Here is a 21,745-nt window from a genome sequence, read left to right on the forward strand (position 1 = left end):
TTTTCACTGCTTAATTCCAGCAGCATATGACTTACTGCTGTCTCACACCTCCTATGTTCCCATAGCCTAAGCTCACATGGCTTCCACTCAGTAATGGAGAAAAGGGAGCACTTTAGGTTTTAAAAGCCAGAAGCTTCCCAGGCTCTAATTTTGCATCTTATGTGACTGATTCCAAGGCCAGGTATATCTCATAAGCTCTAATACCTCCACTGTGGAATGATCTCTTATGGAGCATTAAGTTACCAGTGCAATTAAGCAGGACTCATTCTGAAGACAAAGGCCCATGGAGACCCTAAGTAGTGCAGAGAGCGGAAAGATACACTAGGTGGAGAGTAAAGGAGACCCGGGGTCCACCTCCAGGCATACCGGGAGCTATCCATGTGAAATTGGACACATTACTGCCCTTTCAGGCCCTCAGGGTTCTCATAGGAAACATGAAAAACAGTATAAATAATTCCAAGGGTAACTTCCAGCTCTAACATTCTAAAAGATTTTACTCTAAAATCTTATCTTGTGCATCTAGTTAACATTCAATAATGGTCATGAGCCTATCATCACTTTGACTAAATTTTCTTCATAAAGTTCCAGCAAGTAGTCTATTGTGGCAGACTTATTGTCCACCAATACCTTTTCTCCCTTCTTCCCTAACAACAGAAACTATGATGTTCAGTTCCAGACCTTCCAGAAGAAATATTTCCCAGAATCCCATGTAGCTATCTGTGGTCATGTGATTAACTTCCAGCCAATGAGATGAAAGCAGATGGCAGATGGCATCTCCTGGGAACCTCTCACATTCTTTGTTCTTTTTCTTTTCCATGCCTTCCGTGTCCAGACCGTGTTTGTGATGGTTTGAGCTCTGGCCACCATCGTGGACCATGAGGACAAGGGCCTCAGCCCAGGGAGAGTGGAGGGGCAGGCTGGAAGGAGACTGGACCCTAGAGGACGTCCTGGAGCAGCACTGTCATACTGGCCATAGACTGCGGACCTCCAGACTTTGATGTGAGAAAGAAAGAAACTTCTGGCTTGTTTAGGCCAGTGTTCCAGCTATCAATATATTGCCTATCAGCTCTAAATCCACCCTTCTTTGTCATGCTTTGTGACACAAGCTGGACCCTGGAAACATTTCTCCTTTGTCAGCTGGCACATTAGATTTTGTCAGTAGAGGGCACTAGAGGGACCGCAAGAGGAAGGGAATTCTCTTCCTGCTTCCGGGCCTCATCTTTCTTGCTCCTATAGAGTGTAGCCACCAGCAGTGTTTGGGAAACCCACGGACACCCAACTTTCAGAGTTTTGCCCGAACTCCAGTGGGCAATTCCCCACTTGTCAGCCGCTTCCTGTAGCATCTCAACAAACTTCTCCAACTGTCAGTGGGTCACAGCCACATCCTCTCCTATGAAGTTACAGCCAGGGAGGGGTGTGTGTGGGGTGACCTCTTCCAAATGTATTCCTTCCCTAGTAGCTGCTCCCTATATCTACTATTCCTGTTTTCTTTAAAGTTCTCTCTACCTCCTTTTGCTAGTTAATAATCCTTTATATTAAATTTTTGAATTATTTCTGAACTTACTGATGTGGTTTCAGTCTCCCAACTGGACCCTTATGGCCACAGCCAATTAACATGGGTTCATTACTAGCAATTTAACCTGATCTTAACTGATAGAGCCATACAATCAGCTCCATGGAACAAGTGAGTGATATGGTACAGGATAAGCTTTCTGCTTTTTAAAACTCTTCTCTCCAAAAATTATTTGTGACAAACATGTCAGATAAAAGGTTGAAGTCCTAATCTCTAACAGTTCCTACAAAATGTTTAAAAAATGACCACCTAATTAAAAAATGAACATAAGCAGAAAGAAAAAGAGTCCATAAATAAGAAGGAAAAAAAAGCCCATGAATAGGAAATTCACACAGCAAAATAAATACAAATGGTCAAAATATATTTAAAGATTTTTGTTTCATGTGGCCATTTTTAAAGTCTTTATTGAATTTGTTACAATATTGCTTCCGTTTTATGTTTTGTTTTTTGGCCTTGAGGCATGTGGGATCTTAGCACCCCGACCAGGGATCGAACCCACACCCCCTACATTGGAAGGTGAAGTCTTAACCACTGGACCGCCAGGGAAGTCCCCAAAATATATTTTTTAAGGTTCAAAATTATTTGAAAAAGAAATACAATTATAATATAAATGCAGATTGAAGAAACTGTAAATTATTTTTCTTATCAAACCAACAAAGATTTTAAAAACTAGAATACAAAAATGTTAATCTTAATGAGAGTGCAAAGGAGTAAAAAAAATTTGAAGGGCAATTTGAAAAAAAGAATCAGAAGCCCTAAAAGCATCTATACTTTTGACCCAGCAATTCTATGGGTAGAATTTTTTCTAAAAAAATAATTTAAAACATACACAAAAATCTAGCAATAAGGATGACTCCAGCATGATTGTTTATAACAGCAAAAGAAATGATTGGGGGAAAAAATCTTTATGTCCAACAATAGAGGATTGATTAAATTAAATTATGATGCATCTATACCGAACAACTTAAATTGATGCCATACAAGTACATGTATTACATAAGCATCTTTATTATCATGGAAGGAGGTTCATGGTGCTAAGTGAAAGTGAAATACAAGCAGGTTCAAAACTATATGTGTAGCATTTTTAAAAAATTACAACCATGCATGAAAAAATTTTGGAAGAATATACAACAAAGTGTTAACAACGGTTACTCCTCGGCCATGGAATTGCCAGAAATGTTTACTCTTGCTTGCTCTCTATATTTTCTAAATGTTCTCCAGTGGATGTATATTAGCTGTATAATTAAGAAAACTGTTTTATGTTAAAAAAAATAATCTCCCTTTCCGGGCCATCTCAAGGGCACCCCAATGCTTGCTGAGCATCTCTGGATGAACTCATTTATGTTTCATTAGACTTCGAGGCAGAGCTCAGCTTGGGACCTCTCCCACACACAAAGCCATGATCTCTCCCCCATGTTCCCTTCCTTTCCATTCCTGAGGCCCAAGTCTGAACTTCATGTTCCCAGGCCTAGAACCCCTGGTGGTCCTCCTGTTTCCTGCTTCTACAGATCCTAAACATCACTTGTCTTCATCATAATGGTCATCTGCTCAAAAAACATCAATAGCTCCCCGTCTGCTCAAAAAACATCAATAGCTCCCCCTTTCTTAAGGGGCATGATTTAAATGTCTCAGCTTGACATTCACTGTTCCAAGCTTCTTTCAATCTTGCCACTACTATTCTGCAAAGTAAATCAGGTAGTCCCACTGCTCCAGACACATCCAAAGCATTCCTGCTGCCTTGCGTTGACTCATGATGTTTATTCTACCTGAAATGCCTTCCCCTGCATCCCAGTTTCCCCAAATCCTTTCCATCCTTCCAGGCCAAACTCAGGGCTCACCACCCCCCTTACCAGGAAGCCTTCCTTGACTGTCTTACAGTGATTGATCCCTTTTCCAAATCCCTATAGTATCTCATTTGCTCAGTTTTTCATTTGGCAAATATTGGTTGAGCACCCACCATGTGCCAGGCACTGTGCTGGTGACTGGGAAACCAAATGAGTCTAATTTCTACCCCTTGAAGCTCATTGTCTGATATGGAGACAGACATTGAGCAAATAAATAGTCACTCCAATACCCAGTTACGGACTGTAAAACGTGCAGGGAAACAAAGGTGATGAGAGATTTAAAAGAAGGGACCTGATTGAGATCAGGCCTGAGAAGGCCTGGGGGGGAAAGGATATGTAAACTAAGGGTCCTAAGTGGGTCTAATTTTGCAAACATGATCAAACGTGCATTTCAAAAAGATCATGCTGCCTGCAACATGGAAAACAGATTTTGGGAGGCAAGGGGGCAGCAGGGAGACGGGTTCAGCTACCATCGCAGTAGCGTACGTGGGAGCCGGTGGGATTTAGACCAAACAGTGGCAGTAAAGATGGAGAGAAGTGGATGGGCTTAAATTTGGAAACAGAATTGGCAGGACTTGGGTTGGAACTGCATGAGAAGGGGAGGGAGAGACCCGTATCCAGGATGGCACCGGGTTTCTGGCTGAAGCACCTGGCATCATGACAAGGTGCCACCTGGCACATGCCACCATGAGGCTCAGACCTTAGCGAACCACAGCCGACTCTGAGCCCAGGGGGACAGGATGGCGAACGAGTGCCGGCTCAGCGGGAAGGAGAACTGACCCAGGGATGGGAAAAAGAGTTAGGGCGGAAGGTGACCTGCTCCTGTGGGAAACTGGCTCACACAGGACTCACATCAACTCAAGGCCAGTAACCCCGGTGGGAGGAAGGGGAGGAGGCTCGGTGCAAATTGCAGGATGAGCCGGGAGATAAGTGGCCCAGCTGGTGGAGCAGGTGAAGACTCCGGGCTGAACATCAACACTCAAGTGCTCGTGCAGGCGAGCTTGGGAATATTTATTGGTAATTGACAGAAGTGGTTGGAGGGTGGTGTGAGCACAGATAGGTCTGTAACCAATCAGCAGGAAAGTTCGGTTCCTGTTGCTGTGTTTGCATCCGGGCAGAACCGTATTATGAGCGGGCTAAGAGGATACCCTGAGAAACCTGCTTCTATGCATTTGGTTTATCTGTTATCCACTGCCTGCTTCATGGATGAGAGCAAGCGAGCTGTGGAGCAATAAATTATCACTTGCTGCACGCTCTGGATCCCAAGAGAACTCTCTGCAGAGGGAGAGATAAGCCGACACAGGCCACTGAGAAATCATCACTTATAGGGAAATTCTTAAATGGGGAACAATAACGGGCGTAATCATAACAGCTAGGAGAATAGCTAAAAATTAGTGACCACTTGCTAAACACTTCTTGTTCACTGCCTCATTCAATCTGCAAACAAACCTAGTTCATGGGTATTCATATCATTCCCATTTTCTAAATGAAGAAACTGAGGCTCAGAGAGGTTAAGAAACTTGGTCAAAACCACACAGGCAGTGAGGACAGAGGCAGGCTTCAAGCCACCGGCTGCCTGATGCCAAAAGTAGTCTCTTAAACAGGATGTTTCACTGCTCTGCTCTGTTACCCAGGCTGCCACTCACCCAAGGCTTCCTTAGGAAACATGGGCCATCGAGGTCCTCTCCCTCGGGGCTGGGGAGGGTGGCTGGACCCATCGTCCTCAACTGACCTGATACCCAGGCACTTCCCCGGGCCATGTGGGAAAGGGATGGGAGAACAGAGAGGGAGAAAGTTGCATTTCAACACCTTGTGTGATTCATTTATTCTTCCCTATGCTTTGGGACTAAGAGTACTCTGAAGGCCAGAAGTGTCTCATCCTTGTTGGGTTCCTAGCCAAGGACAGGGAAAAAAGTGGGGAGAAGGTGGTGGGCTATGGTGCTGTGTGGAACAAGTGTACAAATATGACCTTCAGACTGAGCAGCAGGGAGATGCTTGTTGACTGGGGGTCAGGAATCCAGGAGAGGAGAAGCCGTTCCGGGGCTGGAGAGGCGGTGTGCTTCAAGGGGAGAACAGGGGTTTGAGGTGTTTGTCCCACTGCTTACAAGTTCAGTGTCCTGTGCGGGCCCTAGCCCAGCCTCTCCCCTGGACAAGCACCCAGACCTCGTCCTGCAATGCCCACAAGATCATAAGATCTCAGAGCATCTCGCGTGAGTGCCCGGATCATCTCCTGGCTATCTGAGAGACCAATGGGGAGAACAGAAGGAAAGGAGCTTTATAAACAATGCTAAGGCAACGCTGTAACCACTGTGAGAGGTTAATATCATTGTCCTTCCTCTTGAAAAACATGGTGAAGGGTGAGAAGGCAAAGGTTTGGGGACCAATGAGGTTACAGCCTCTATTCGGATTGCCTGCCTATCTATGGTAGAAAGATGTGCATGGCCATCAATGCGACGTGGGCCCAAATCCCGCTTGTACCTCGGCTATATGGACCCTGGAGGAATGCTGCTGGAAAGAGGAGTGGCTGGGAGGAACCACTGGCTGAATGGAGGCTCAGACTCAACACCATTCACACATCTCCAGTCAGGGGTGGCTTCTCGGGTGGGGCCTGGACATCTGGTTGGCTTGCAGTGCGTGGAACCCCCAGCGTAACACCAAAGAAGCCAGTGAGTGCCATGGCAGATTTGTTTTTAGAGCAAGGTGTCTGGATATAGAGGAACTATTGTCATCAGCATCGCTAGGAAACGGAAAACTCTGAAATCATCATTTGCTCCAGTTGTTCAGATACTTGGTTTCCTGCTCTTGGAAACCTTGTTGGATTTCTGTGGGATGATAATAATAAAAACAGCAATATTTACTGAATGTTTACCGTGTTCCAGGCACTAAGTGCTTGGTCTATGTTAACTCATCCAACCTTTATAATCACCCTCTGTGGTAGACACTAGTATCCACATATTATGGGTGAGAAAACTGAGATCCAGAAAGCTTAAGAGGCTGGCTCAGGGCCTCACAGCCATTCAGTGGGAGAGCTAGGATCTGCAGCCCGGCAATTCGCCTCCAGAGTCAGCTCACCCCTCAGCGCTCTCACAGGAACAGAAAGTGATGCTGTTCGTGTAATTCAATGTAATGCGCGCGACAGGTTCTTCGGAGGCCACAAAACGACGGCAGCATTTCATATTTATTGAGTGCTTCTACTTGCTCAGCACAGTAACAAGTGCCTTTCACTCAACAACAGCCTGTGAACTAGGAGTATCTCTTTTTTTTGGGGGGTGGGGTATGTGAGCCTCTCACTGTTGTGGCCTCTCCCGTTGCGGAGCACAGGCTCCAGACGCGCAGGCTCAGTGGCCACGGCTCACGGGCCCAGCCGCTCCGCAGCACGTGGGATCCTCCTGGACCGGGGCACGAACCCGCGTCCCCTGCATCGGCAGGCGAACTCTCAACCACTGCGCCACCAGGGAAGCCCTAGGAGTATCTCTTAACTGCATGATGTACATGAGGAAACTGAGACTTTAAAGGCTGCGGGACTCACTCAAGGTCTCACGGCCAGTAAGTGACAGAGCTGAGAAAGAAAATCCGAGTCAGTCTGACTCCAGAGTTTGGGTACCGAACCAACAGGCTAGCGAGGAGCTAGGTGTTCAAACAACCATGGCCCCGGGGCCGCGGAGAGTCCTGAGAGAAGCAGCAGACGGGGAAGGTCCAGAGCTGACGGGAGGCGCTGCTGGCCTGTCTGCACTCTCAGGAGCATCTTCCCGCTGAGGAGGCCACGCCCAGTAGCTCCCGGGAACAGGGCTGAGGTCTGATTGGCACTTAGCTCTTCAGCACCCACGGCCTGGCAGGTGCCCTGCAGACCAGGAGCTGTCGTAATGGCTCCTCCTCTCCTCTCACTGGGCTGCACGGAGGAGTAAAGGGCACTTCCCCCCACACACACCACCCCCAGGAGACGGTGCAAGACACTGACCGCTGCACGGCTGGGCAGGAGAAAGATGAAAAACGGGTTCCACTGACATCAGAGTTGCGGACCCACATGGAGACTTTTCTGTCTCCAGTGTAGAGCTCTGCCTACAGAGGCAGCGTCAGAAGTCAAAAGAGGACCAAGGTCGGGCAGAGGGTCTAGACTTGAGGGTGTGTCTCCAGATGCAAAATGGGAACCATCCCAGCTGCTTGCCTACTCCGGGGGCTGGGGTGAAGGTCAACGGCCTGGTGTTCTTACTATCATTCAGCTCTTGGAATATCCTTGCCCAAAAGGGGCTGACACGTTCCCCTTCTGACCTCCCCTCCCCAGATGCTGCACCACCTGCACCCCCCAGCATGAGTCATGGTCCTGGCTGGGACCTCTGGGCTCTGTTGGGCACCTGATGGCCACACGTTCTCTGCCTACTCGACTAGACGAATCCTCAGTGTGGGCAGCCTGTGTCTCTCAGCCGACAGTTCCTCAGGAACCAAGACGGTGCGTTTCCTCCCCCAGCCTCTGCCCTGGCCTCTCCTCATCATCACTGGCTTTCTCCTTCTTAATCTTTATTGGGCTACAACTCACATACCAAAAAACTTCACCCTTCATTTACTTTTGAGACCCTCTTTACCAATAATTATCAGGTCTGAATTTAAGAATCCCTAACTAAATACACTACATGAGATCACTTGTTCACTTATCACAAAAATTGAAATTCCTCTAGAGCATTTCAACAAGAGTTCAAGAAGTATTGCTGAGCAGCTGCTCTGTGCTCTAGTAATGTACATATCACTGAACTCTTGCCTCGTCCAGAAAATGTGCTGAGCACGTGACAAACATTCTATCATTTGACCCTTGCCATGACCCTGAGAAGTGAATATTAGTACTTCTCAAGGGAGGGAACTGAGGCTCAGAGAAGTTAAGTAACTTTCTCAAGGTCACAAAGCCTTGCATGAGCAGCAGATTTTGGATCCAGGTCTGTCAAGTGTCAAAGCCCGAGCTCTTCACCACCTCATGCCCTGCCCACTGGGCACTTCAGGGGTGAAAAATTGGAGACAGAGGTGGACTAGATGCGCCTCCTGCGTGGAGAGGTGGGAAAGATGAACATTTCACTTCCATACAGCCCTGAAATATTTTGACTCCATCAAATCAGCACCTGCCCGAATCAGCAAGGACACCATGACAAGTAGGGATAAAAACAAAGGTGTAAAACTGCCAGCCACCCTCACCTGGGTGTGGCCCCTGGGGAGAGACAAGGTGCCAGGGAGATGGCAGCTGCTCCTGCTCTGGAGACAGGCTGTGCCAGGGAGACAGCCTTCCAGGAGGTACCATGGAAGCCTCACATCTGTACAGAAGAATCCAGGGCACCTGCCCCTGCCATGAAGGATGGAAACTCTGGAGGAGCGCTGCCCAGGACCACATCCCCCAGCTCCACCCGGAGCGCTCTCAGGAGGGCTGCTGCCCACTGGGATGGCTCTGCTTCCCTTCCAGGCTGACAGTGAGCTTGGAGGTTCCTTCAGCCATGGACCCAACCCACACAGGGCCAGAATCATCATTCCCTCATTCAGCAAATATTGACGAGTACCTATGACGTGTCGCTGGGCACTGGGCTTACAGCAGTGACCAAAGCAGACAGCAATCCCTGACCTCACACAGTTTGACATTCCAGCCTCGTATCAGTAACGTGAGGGCTGCTGGCAGGAGATGCCCAGAGAGTGCTGTCCTAGAGGGCTCTGGTGACCCCCCAAATAAGGAGCTGATTGGTAAGGTCACTGTCTCTGGGAGAGAATGACACGATGGAGTGGGGCCCCAAATTCCAGGCAGAAGTCAGGTCTAAAAGTGAGAGGAAGGACTACAGACTTGCTCGTGAGGAAAGAGCTAGTTCCCAGGCCAGCACCCTCACCCTGGCTCCTGAGCCATTAGCCGTCAGGGACTGCCGACTGTATTTATTGATGAAGGAATATATATGTTTATCATATGTGAAGGCCCTGGCATTTATCAAGCCACCAGCTGAAAAGTAAAGCTGTTGTCAGCCAGTTTCCTTGGGTTTAATAAACCCAAAAGGCTACAGAGCACTTTACAGTTTACAAGGTTATTTGCATATCGTTTGAGCCTCAGGTAGACAATGTTGGTGACCTGAGTCCCATATCCTCAGCTCAACTCTGGGCAGTTCCATGCATCCACTGCATGGCTCCCCACTTTTCTGCTTGAGAATTTTTTCGGAATCCATAGAGCCCAAGGCGCCTGCCCACGCAGGTGCAGGGAAGTTCATGCCTCAAGGAATGGTCATATTCTCCCAAACTGGATGCAACAATAGCCCCCATTCCACATGCTCTTTTAACAATGTGACTTTGACATGCCTCTCGTGGAGGGATGGGCTATGTTCCCTCCCCTGAATCTGGGAGAGCTTGTGACTATGGTGGAAGTGATGATACGTAGCTTCTGTGGCAAGGTCATAAAAGGCAATACAGCTGCCATCTGGTTCCCTTGGGATGTGTACACTTATTTTTTTATTTTTATTTTTTAAAGAGATTCATTTTTTCTTTTTTAATTTATTTATTTTTGGTTGCATTGGGTCTTCATTGCTGTGCACGGGGGGGCTACTCTTCGTTGTGGTGAGCGGGCTTCTCACTGCGGTGGCTTCTCTTGTTGCGGAGCACGGGCTGTAGGCGCGCAGGCTCAGTAGTTGTGGCACACGGGCTTAGTTGCTCCACAGAATGTGGCATCTTCCCGGACCAGGACTCGAACCCGGGTCCCCTGTGGCAGGTGGATTCTTAACCACTGCGCCACCAGGGAAGTCCCGAGATTCTTTTTTTTTTTTTTTGTGGTACGCGGGCCTCTCACTGCTGTGGCCTCTCCCGTTGCGGAGCACAGGCTCCGGACGCGCAGGCTCAGCGGCCAATGGCTCACGGGCCCAGCCGCTCCGCAGCATGTGGGATCTTCCCAGACTGGGGCACGAACCCGTGTCCCCTGCATGGGCAGGTGGACTCTCAACCACTGCGCCACCAGGGAAGCTCCTGAGATTCATTTTGAAGTCTGCTCATGTTTTAGTGGATTACTTATCTTGCTTCTGATTCTCACCTGGGCAAAGTTCCCATCGCAGTCCTTACTCGAGATGTTTTCATTGACCCCGTCATTTCCAAGTCGCTATACTGCTGCAGGGAGCTGGCACAGCCCCGCTCTTTCTCTCATTCTTCTTCTCCGGGATGTGTACACTTAGAATCTAGCTGCCATGCTGTGAGGAAGCCTAATCAGCCCGCATGGAGAGCACACAGAGAGGCTACCTGTAGGTTCTGGCTAACAGTCCAACTGAGGCCCCAGGCAACAGCCAGCCTCAACTGCCAGATGTGAGAGAACAAGAGAGCCTCCAGATGATTCCAGCTCCCAATTGTCAAGTCACCCCCAGCCTGCAAGTCTTCACAGCAGAGGCTCAGACACTGGGTAGCAGAGGTAGACCACTTCTGCTGTGCCTTTTCCAAACTCCTGATCTACAGACCCACCAATGTAGTAAAATGGCAGTTGTTCTATACCACAGAGTTTGGGTAGTTTTTTACACAGGAATAGAAACTGGAAAAGGGAGCAAACAATGAAGGACAGCAGCCTTTGGATAAATGCTCCAGCCTCCTATTCCCTGGGCAGATAATTATGGGAGGCCTTATGGAAGGGCCGGGTGGGGACATGGCCCCATCACCTAAAGCAGCTACCTCAATTCCACTCCCTTCATTGGATTTCCTCTTTCCCTGTCATACTCACCCTGCTCCCTCACCCTGTTCCTTGGGGTCACCTCCTAAATGATTTATCTACACACAAGTCCTGTCTAAGACTCTGCTCTCTCAGGAGTACAGCTACAACTAGCCTTATGTCTATCCTAAAAGGCAAGTAGTTTTCTTCCCACCCCCATTTTGCAGATGAGGAGACTGAGGCATGGAGACGTGGAGCACCTGCTCAAGGCCATACGAAGAGTAAGAGGCAGGGTCAGGACAAGAATCCAGGCCTCTGGCTCTGAACGCAGCTAAAGAATTATGGGTGAGAGCAAGCAACCAGGAGAAGCCCTCAGAAGCTTTGCAAAAGTTGTTCTCAGGGCCCTGGTGGTTGGAAGGATGTCTTGTAATTTACTGTCAGTTGAACTCTTGACCTCACTTACAGTATCAGATGAAAAACAAACAGCAGAGCCCTGGACCACCAGACAGAGACCACACCTAGGAAGTCCCACGCATTTTACCAGCCCCAGGCCAGGAGGGCTTCCCAGGCCCACTCCCACTCCACAATCATCTGATTTTAAAAGCGTCCCTTTTTACAGCATCAAATAGATTGTTTGCTAGTAAATTTAAATTTTACACCTTAAAACTTACTTCAAAGGTCAGCATGAAGATGTTCTTTCACAAGTTTCTAGGAAATCTGTTTATAAAGTACTTAACTACATGTCAGGTACTGTCCTAAGCACATTAGTCTGTTGGGAATCATCCTCATTTACAAATGAGGAAACTAAGGCATGGAGAAATTCAGTGACTTGCCCAGGGTCACACACAGTTTGTAAATGACAGAATAAATAGTAAAATGTGTAAATGGTAAAACTGTAAATGACAGAACACAGACCCGTTTGCTCAGCCTCTGAGATCCTGAGCTGGAAGCAAAGGTCATAGAACCATAGAATACTGAGAAGGAAGGGGCCAGGGGCACAAACTCAAGCGCCCACAAAGAGTGAAGAGGGCGCAGGGCAAGATGGCGGATGTGGACTAAGGGAGCCAGCTCCCTGAACCTGTCAGTTTGCCACCCTAACTAGTCCAACAGTTTCACTCTATGGATGAGGAATTAAGGGCCAGAGAGGAGGGGCTTGCCAGGGAACACAGCTCCTGAGAGGCCAGGAACAGACCCCATGCTCTCTGTCTGTACTCTGCATCCACAGCAGAATGAAGACACACCCCGCCCCCGCCCCAGCACATGAAGGGGCAGGTGGGAGGTGTTTTAGGTTCGAAGCCCTGAGGCAGGTCCTAGGCAGAGGACTTCTGGCTGGAGGAGTCAGGGAGTTAGCATGTGACTAGGAGGAAAGGCTGCCCCTTAAGGTTTGGTTTGAATATGGAACCAGGAAAGACAGCGTTCCCCACAAGCCGAGAGGCACTTTCTTACACTGAGCCTCCAGTCCTTGGTGAACTGCTTATTGTCTTTCCAGAAGGCGGTTCCCTTGCTCAGGGAATTTCCAGAAGCATGAGTAGACTGATGTGACGTTTCCCCTAGGTCTCCCTTGCCATCGCCCTCTTCTGGTCACTCTTAGCATCAGCATGGATGAAGGAGAGGTCAAGGGGTTGGGAATATGGAGGATGGCTGCGGAGGATGAATGGAGCTGGCTGAAACCATACAGCTACTTTCCAGCCCTGCTGCCCATCCTGTCCAGTCTGTGAAGAGTCACAGAACACGCATGCCCTGGTTATCTAGCATTTTCTCCAAAATTATTGGAGAAAAATGAGGCCCCAACAGGCAAACCTGCTTTAGTGTTATTCCACAAGGCTGAGACCAGGAGCTGGAGAGCCCTCACAGACGGAACTATGCCTCTTTCACCGGGATTCTCAGGCCCTAGATCAGCACCCAGCATCCCAGAGGTGCTCAATACATTCCCGAACACACTGATTGCTGCCGCAGCCCAGGCCCCAGCTGCCCACACTGCCTCCCAGAGGCCCCAGTTCACATCCAGTAAAGTCCAGGACCTGACAGGTGCAGGTGATGGCTGATCACTTTGCCCCCATCCCAGTTTTGCAGCCCCAGTGCCCCTCATTTCAGGCAAGGGCATATTCAGTGCTCTAGAGACTCTTCAACCTGGTCAGGACGGAGGTCCCATGAGGAACTGAGATACCTTAGTCAGGGCATACTACCTGCTAATATTCTCTCAAATTAGCCAGGAATCAACTCTGCCCTCCTTCCTAACTCAGAAGCCCCACAAGGTACAGCAATAGATGGCTATACTGGAGGAATCTTCCTGCAGCATAAGCCCAGGACCCTCAAACCTGGTATGATCCTCAACCTTCACAAGATTCTCAAGTCTCACACTCTCCTAGGTCCTCCGGCCTCCCAGGAACCTGGTTTCCCCCAGACTTCACCCAGTTCTGACCTGCCCAACCCCCAGCCTGGACCATACTCGCTGCAGTAACAACACAAATAATTACAGTGTCATCACAATTATTCCATTTGCAGAGAATTTCCCCATAGATTATCTGAGTCCTCCTACAGTTACTGTCCCCAATTCAGATGAGGAAACTGAGGCTACTAGAGTTTTCCAGGGAGTGAGGGAACGGGGCCACACTGGCTCATGCACGGCACTTCCCTCATCAACCGGAAGAAAAGCACCCTGCCCTTCTGCAGATGGAGGCTGCGAGCTTCCCTTGGTCCGCTCATCTCTGCGGGCCGCCAAGTGAAGCGGCCGGACCCTGCCTAGAGATAAACACCAGGACCCGCGGCCCCTGGCCACCGGCCAGGAGCCGCTCGGCGGGCTTCTGAGACCGTCCGCTCTCGGGGGCGTGAGTATCCCTCTGTGCCAGCTGGGAACTGTCCCAGACCCATCGGCTTTCTTTGGAACATGTGCTTGGGCCCTTCTGGGGCTGACGCCTCAACTATTCCGGCTCGAAAGCTGCTCCCCTTGGGACACACAAGCCGGTTGGTGGTTAGTGGGAAGAGGGAGCTGCAGTGCCCGGGCCGCGAGGTGCGCCAGAAAGACCCCCGCGTCCCGGGGCGCGGCTTCCTGGCGGGATTAGAGCACCTGACGGCTTCCATCTCCGCCGGCCCAGGGAGACCCCCAGGCGCAACCACACTGAGGGGGCTACAGGGAAGTTTGCGGCAACTTGAGTCATACACATTCCCCCTCGTCTACCTCTTGCTTTTTGCCTGCTGTGAAGCTTTTCGCTTCTTATACTCTCTTCCCAAGAGTAACCACAAGATCTTGGGAAACTTTGCGTGAAACTTACAAATGCCATGAAATCGGAGCCAGCAACACCGTGTGAGCCTGAGAACGCCGCGCCCAGCCCGGCTCCCGCTCCTCTGCTCCAGCCCAGCGCGACCGACGGTGGCCCGTGTTGACCACCTGGCTGTCAGGAGACTCCGGCGCCCGCCCCAGTCCTTGGGAGCCCTCTCGGCCTCGGGCACCCGCCCTCATTCGCTTTGAGAACGCTCCCGCGGCCGCCACCCTGTGCGCGCCGCAAACCAGGGGCCGGGATGTCCCAGTCGGAATGTTATTTAAGCAGCCCCTCTGGGACATTGTTTCCCCGGGGAGCTCGAGGGATCTCGGGGGGGGGGGGAGGGGAGGGGAGACCCGCCCCACACACGGCTGAGCTGGCTTGCCCACCACCTCATTTGCATTTCAAAGACAAACTTCTGCCGGACATCCCCGGCGGCGGCGGCGGCGGCGGCGGCGGCACCTACCAGCTTTGCACGGGTCATGGTAATGCTCCAGCTGCTGCTCCGCGCTCTCCTCGCCTTCCAGCACCGAGTAGTCCCAGGTGGCGTCCGAGCGCTCCCCGAGCCCCCAGGCGTCGCGGGGCAGCGGCAGCAGCAGTAGCAGGAGAGGCAGCAGCAATGGCACAAGGGCCCCAAGCGCAGTCACCCGGGGCATGACTGCGAGGGGTCGGCGAAGACCGAGGGAGTTGGGAGCACCGAAATCTGGGCCCTAGCGGGGGACGGTGTACAGGGTCGGCTCGGCGGCTACCCGGGAGAGGCGATTACGCGCGGTTGCCCGGCATGGTTCGGGCGTGGAACCAGCAGAGCGCGGTCCGCGTCGGCGCGCCCAGGCAGCAGCAGCCGCTCGGAGCTACTTGCCCGGCGGCCGAGGCTGAGGCGGCTGCGACCGTGGCGGTGGCGGCGGTGGTTGGAGCAGTGGCCGCTCCGCCCCTCTCCACCCGGGCTGGACCGCACAGACCTCGCCAGGGGCCCCGGGCAGCCAATCACTCGGGCGCCCGAGGCGAGGCCCCTCCTCTTCCCGGCACCTCCGCAACTTCGGAGGAAGGGGAGCGAGGTGAACAGGCTGAAGGCAAGGACCCTGGGCCAGCCGCGCTGCCCTAGAGCCGAGGGAGCCCTTCTCCGGGCGCCACCGCGCCTCCGGCCCCCCAAAACGCTGCTCCGGAAGATCAGGGCTGGACTTCCCGCCTTGTTGTATTCTGAAAACTCACTTTGCAACTCCCCGATGCACATGTGGGTGAAGGCAGGCGGCAGTGGTTAGAGCTCTGAGCTCAGGGCCAGGAACCCGATGCGAGCGATCCCTGATACCAAATCACTATGTGCTTTTCGGACAATCGTTTCTCTGTAGGGATGAAACGAATCTTCTCTCTGGTTGCTTTCGGACCAGAAAATAAATAAATAAATGAATCGAGGATTACGCTCCTCTCAGCTTTCTCAAACTTCCTTCGTCCAGCCGTGAGGGGCGCTTGCTTGCAGCGCCCACCTAGCCTAACGCGTGGCTGGTGACTTGAGTGGCTTAGGGAAGGATGATTTAAAATGACGGACTTCCCCTCTTTGTGACCCCATCCTTTAGTAAAACAGTGTAAGATGCTTCAAATAGGCAAAAAGATTGACAAACAGCTGTACGTGCTATTTGTGTTAAACTATAGACATGTTTTATTAAATAAGCCACTCACCATTAACTTGATGGAATAAAAACGACCAATTTCTTTAGTCTGGTTAATTTTGTGCCAATTAAAAACATATGCCCAAATAATTTAAGAGAATAATCAAGAGCTATTTGAAACCCCCTCCTACGTTGTACCTTAAATGTAAAAATTGTCAGAACTGAGCCATTTCGATTTAGAGACATAAAAAGTACTATTACAGAGAGAGTTTTCAAAGACCTTTCTATGCAAGCAAAATTGCCCCAGTCATGAAGTAAAACACACCAATGTGTAGAGATTTTCAGCATCACTCCCAGTAGAATCTTTTTTCACTTAAACTGCAAGCAGAAAAAGTGGACTGAGCTTTCCTTTTAGATTTCTATATGGTTTCACAGCCACTAATGACAAAAGAGCTGACAGGCAGCCCCGAGCTGGGCTTTACACAGGATTCTGAATTTCTTGCATTATGATCATCTGTCTTCTCATCTAGTAAGTAGGGTAACAAGTGCTTCAAACCAGTAAAGACTTAAAAGTTAACCACTGGAAGGGGGCTACTGGATATTTTGTCTGGGCCCTCAGAAATGCAAGTTGACCCTGCTTCATGCTAAGTCTTCATCAAATGGGCACATACAGGATGGAGCCAGATTGGGCAAGAACTGACAGACAGGAAGAAGTAATCTGGGGTGGGTGTGTGGGTGGAATGGATGTCACCAAATGGCAGGGAAGGCCAGGTGGCCATTAAATAGGTGTGGGAAGGGGTTGAACATCATTTCTGCCTGAACACTAGGAGTCAAACCCAACGCCATAGGTCTCTGCATTCAACCCAGTGAAGGTCACCACCTGTCAGTAGAGAAGTCCACAAAGTCAACAGCTCAAAAGCCTAACAAACTTCGGTGACACTTCCAGGTCTCCAGATGGCACTAGGCAAACAGCCAACTGGCCTCCTCATTAGCAGGGAATTCCTCCGGAAAATAGACATTACAGGCAACCTCTTGGGCAAACACTGAGGTTGTGAACTTTTATTGCCTCTAATCCCCACCTCATGAGTAGCTGCCAGGCTTCTCACCAACACTCTTTGCCCAAATATTTTGAAGACAGTCATGCTCTGGGATGAGCAAATGGCAGTTTTATGTCAGAAGCCCTGTTTAAATGCTATTTTAAAGGCTATCAAACAAATCAACAAACTATTTGAGCCATAGTACAGAAAAGTTAGGAACAATTGAAAGGGATGGTTAATATTTTTTTCTCAGTTCTATGGTTTCTGATTTCACTAACTTTTGTATTTTAAACTTTAATCGGGATTCAAATAACTTTTAAAATGTATTCTTTTAAATCCCACGAAAAGACTAGAGATAGATTTAGAATAAAAGGCTTTGTGATCTAAAGCCACTCAACTCAGTTCCATTATCACATTCATAATTGTTTGTGGGTTTCCTCCCCCATAGCTCATGGTCCTGTGGAAACCTGAAAGTCATTACAAGCTTCCCCCCCTTTAGTCAGATGTCCTCCACTCAACTCGTTCCAGCTCTACCCCTGTGCCCCGAGTGACACAGCTCTCTTGCAGCAGCTCTCAAATGCCTCCACGCCTACCAAGTTGTATCCTCCTTACCTACTCCACAGAGGCCACTTTCCCTTCCTTGTGCCTTTCCAGGTTACTATACACCATCTTCTCCAAGGCAGGGAGCAGAACCTCCAGGGTAAAGCGGGCACTCTCATTTGCTGGTTCATTTCTTAGTTTACATTAACTGACCACTGAGAAGGTACTTTGAGTTTTGTTTTGTTTTGTTTTGAGGTACGCGGGCCTCTCACTGTTGCGGCCTTTCCCGTTGCGGAGCACAGGCTCTGGACGCGCAGGCTCAGCAGCCATGGCTCACGGGCCCAGCCGCTCCGTGGCATGTGGGATCTTCCCGGACTGGGGCACGAACCCGCGTCCCCTGCATCGGCAGGCAGACTCTCAACCACTGCGCCACCAGGGAAGCCCGGTACTTTGAGTTTTAAAAATATTTAATACTGTTACAATTTTTAGCAGCTGTTGAAAGCCTTCTGTGGCTCTCTGAAACCTCTACCCAAGCCTGTGAGGGTGGCACATCAGGTCCTCCATCCACCACCAGGTCGTCCTTCCACATGGATTCCAGCCTTGGCTCTTGCCACCTCCGTCTCTCCACTCCTGTTGCATTAAACACCTTGCAGTCATCCTAACAGGGCCTTGCTGCTTCACACCTCCATGTCTTTGCCGGGGACAACTTCATAACCACACGGCCTGCATCTTCATGCCACCATTACTGCAGCTACCGCACCTATGACACTTACCTATTTATGTCTATCCTACCCTTCTGGGTCTCTAGCCTGCAGCGGACCTGTCTGACCAACTCCAACTTGGAATGCGCCTTCCACGTCTTACTCTCTAGACCCTATCTTCCCTTCAGTGACCTCCAAGGTTAAGTCCCATAATCTTAGTGGCTTAGATTGAGCCACTAAGAACTGCAACATTGGCCAGTTTAAATGACTGACATCAAGTTCTCCCTACAACCATGTCCTCCATTTTTAAAATTTGAAACCCCTATCACTTTAAGCATGCAACACTTTGCAAATAACTTTAAAAACGTTTGTAGACTACATTACCACCTTGACTCCATGTGTCCCAATGCAAGCTTATTCCCTCCCCCTTTTCTAATGTTAAACTGTAAATTAGGTATTTAATAAAAGTTCTCACTTTGAAATCCAGAAGGTGGTTGTATAGCAGATTCCTTTATACTCCTAGTTTTCCAATCAGACAAAAAAAGTGTTCACTAAAGAGATCAAAAGTAACTCAAATTTGCACCAATATAACTATTTGGCTAACAGGAATTGCCAAGTATAATATGTGTCAACTGAGTCTGGTAATAAAATCAAGGGGAGAAAAGAACCAAGGAGGTTGACAATAATTTAAATGACTAGTTAAAACCGAAGATGAAAAAAAATTACAAATAGACCTGGAGAAACTAACCACTAATTTTGATGTAGTACAATAAAAATAATCCCTTCCGTTGGTATAGAACACTCATTTCTGATATGATCTCTATGACAATATTTCCAATATTATCTATTCCATAGGCTGGAGAGGTGATACCCCCATTTTACAGTTACACCAGTCAAGACAATAGGACCCTAATTTTGATTACTTCTGGGCTAAAAATAAGAAACTCTTTAGCTGCTCTAGTTTCTTACCTATAAAATGTAGCTGTCTACCCTATCAGCTTCACAGGATACTTGTGAGAAAACATATGTGAAACTGTTGTGAAACAGTAATAAGTACTAGACAAATGCAATGCATTACCAATCAGGAGAATGACAGGCATAGGGGTAGTGGGGTTTGAATGCAGGAGTCAGAGTTTGTATATAAAGAAAGTCAAAGGAATGATAATAAAAGAGAAAAATCATTTCTTAAAAAGACAAACCTTGTTCATTGTACCATTCTTTCCATTTTCTGTACTTTTTTTTTTTTTTTCAAAATATAAAGCTGGGGGGAAAAACCAAATCCCAAATTTTAAATCCTTTGTTTCAGGGGTCAGCCCACTATGGCCCACTGGCTGTTTTTGTTTTATTGGAACACAGCCATGCTCATTAGTTGATGTACTTTCTCCCATGGCTGTTGTGCTACAATGGTAGAGCAGTTGTTACAGAGACTGTACGACTCTCAAAGCCTCAAATATTTCCTATTGGGCTCTTTACAGAAAGTTTGCTGACCCCTGCTTTATTTAATTGTGGAAAGCTATTAGTAATCTCTTCATATGCGTGCCAATAATAATGGGTTATCCCTTATGCTTGGTTCACCTGTTTCAAAAAGGAAAGAAATAAAGCATCCAAGGGAAGAACATTTGACTTTTTATTACTTTTTAAAAATCCAACTTCAGTTAGATTAACAGACGAGATTAGAACTTCAAATGTGATACATTATACTGCACTGGATTTCTATTACTAAAAAGCCAGTTGGAATATGGCCTACACAAATCACGGGTGGGTACAAAAATGGAAGTAATCATTGAGCATTAACTGTTTCCTTTCAACTCTGTCACCGATTGTCTGTACTCTGTGGGGATTTATAGATTCATGTTTGACACAGTTGAAAATCCCAAGTGGGACTGCTTTTCCAAAGATACTTTGTTGTCCTTCAAATAGAACGCCATGTTATTTCTTCCTTGCCTAAGCTCCTACTTGTAATGTTTATAACTTTCAAATGACCTAAACTGATGAATTACAGTTAACACACAGAATGCTGCTTTATCAGTCAATTATTAGCAAGACTCGTTCACCACCAGTACTTCAAGGTAAACATTCTTCACAAGTTTATTTCCATCTCCTAATACAGTGAAACAAGAACTTAATAACTTTAAGTGAAACTTAAAACTTTACTTTTGTCTTTGCACAATTCTGCCTACTGTTCCAAAGAGAATGTCAAATTAGATGGCTTTTAGAAAATGCTCATAGGAGAGAACGAGAGTTATTCCTCATAATGAATTTAAATTTTATAAAATTTCTGCAGCTATATGTCAACTTTCTGAACTACCCTACCTCTAAATCTAGTCTATTTCTATACACACTTCCAAACAATCTTTATAAATTTTCACTTCTCTGATCTCCTTAACATCTCGATTGCTAAAATATAGCTTCATAAGTATGCAATTTTTATGAAGATATAAAACATTAATACTTGTGTTCTCATATGTCACTACTCCTATTTATTACATGTTCCAATAAATCAACAGAATGAAGCACTAAGACACGCTAAAATCTAAACTTAAAACCCAGATGGAACTGCAGTGTATAGATTACAAATAGGCTTTTCTTTCCCAGAATTCATATACAGAAGCCCTTCGGTATATAGCTTTCCCCGAACAAATGATATTAATACTTTTTTTCTTTTTTACATTTGTAAAAATTCAGGGAATCTTAAAATAATATTTATTTGCAAGACATTTGGCATAAGGTGATCAATAAACATTTAGGAAACAAAAGCTTTATCGAAATGAATACAATTTGTGGATAAACCCTGAATAAAGTGGCTTTTGGAAGAACTGGAATTTGCAGCAGCTGCCTTTAGAAAGAGGGCCATCCACTCACAATGGAAAACACTCAAGCATACCGTTCACTAGGTTCAGAAATCACCACAATATAATGAATTCTAAGGGTGTGGGGCTCAATTTATGGGCGAACTCAGCACAATCTAGGAGCCCAACATGATATACTAAAGAATGCTTTACCACCCTTCCAGCCATTACACTTCCACCTTATCCTACTCTTGTACTAGGATATATGTATTAACAATGTCACTTATTAATGTACCTAAATTTCAGGAGAAGCGTGCTTACGGATACAAATCCCCAGTTTTTGAGAGTGTTCGAAGCATCAGCTGATAAGTTGAGCAAATGTTAACAAATGAAAGACAACTAGCATTTATGGAGTGGAAAAACCCTACCCTTTAATTAACTTAAATAACATATTTTACCATTCTACAACTGAGAGTTAGGGAGCTAAACTATTTGTGGATTACATCTTCTTCAAGAGACACACACACACACACCCAGCCCCTCTAGGAAGCCATAAACCAAAACCAATTTTTTAAAGGACTTTTCAAGGTGACTTATACTCATTTTAATGGAGCTCTTAATGTATTTGGAAATTAGAAAATTATTTTTCAGTGAAGATTCCAAAGGACTTTAAATACAGATCAATTTAGTAAAAGAATTGGTGTACCTGAAAGCAGCTAAACCACTCATTCTTTAAAAACCCTACACCTTACTTGCAAGATTCATGA

The 21,745-nt window shown here is 47.6% G+C and overlaps 1 protein-coding gene across 1 annotated transcript in view; it reads right to left on the reverse strand.

Annotated features, from left to right (window-relative positions):
* Window positions 1-14,963, reverse strand: part of TLL2 (tolloid like 2) — a gene marked incomplete at both ends in the record, with an annotated part of 137,630 nt that extends 122,667 nt beyond the window's left edge. Inside the window, one exon of the mRNA XM_079708879.1 lies at window positions 14,774-14,963. Coding sequence (XP_079565005.1) covers window positions 14,774-14,963 — 190 coding nt within the window. The remainder of the gene's footprint in view (window positions 1-14,773) is intronic.
* Between the last annotated feature and the right edge of the window lie 6,782 nt (window positions 14,964-21,745).

Source organism: Hyperoodon ampullatus, assembly GCF_949752795.1.
Source record: "Hyperoodon ampullatus genome assembly, chromosome: 1".
Lineage (NCBI taxonomy): Eukaryota > Metazoa > Chordata > Mammalia > Artiodactyla > Ziphiidae > Hyperoodon > Hyperoodon ampullatus.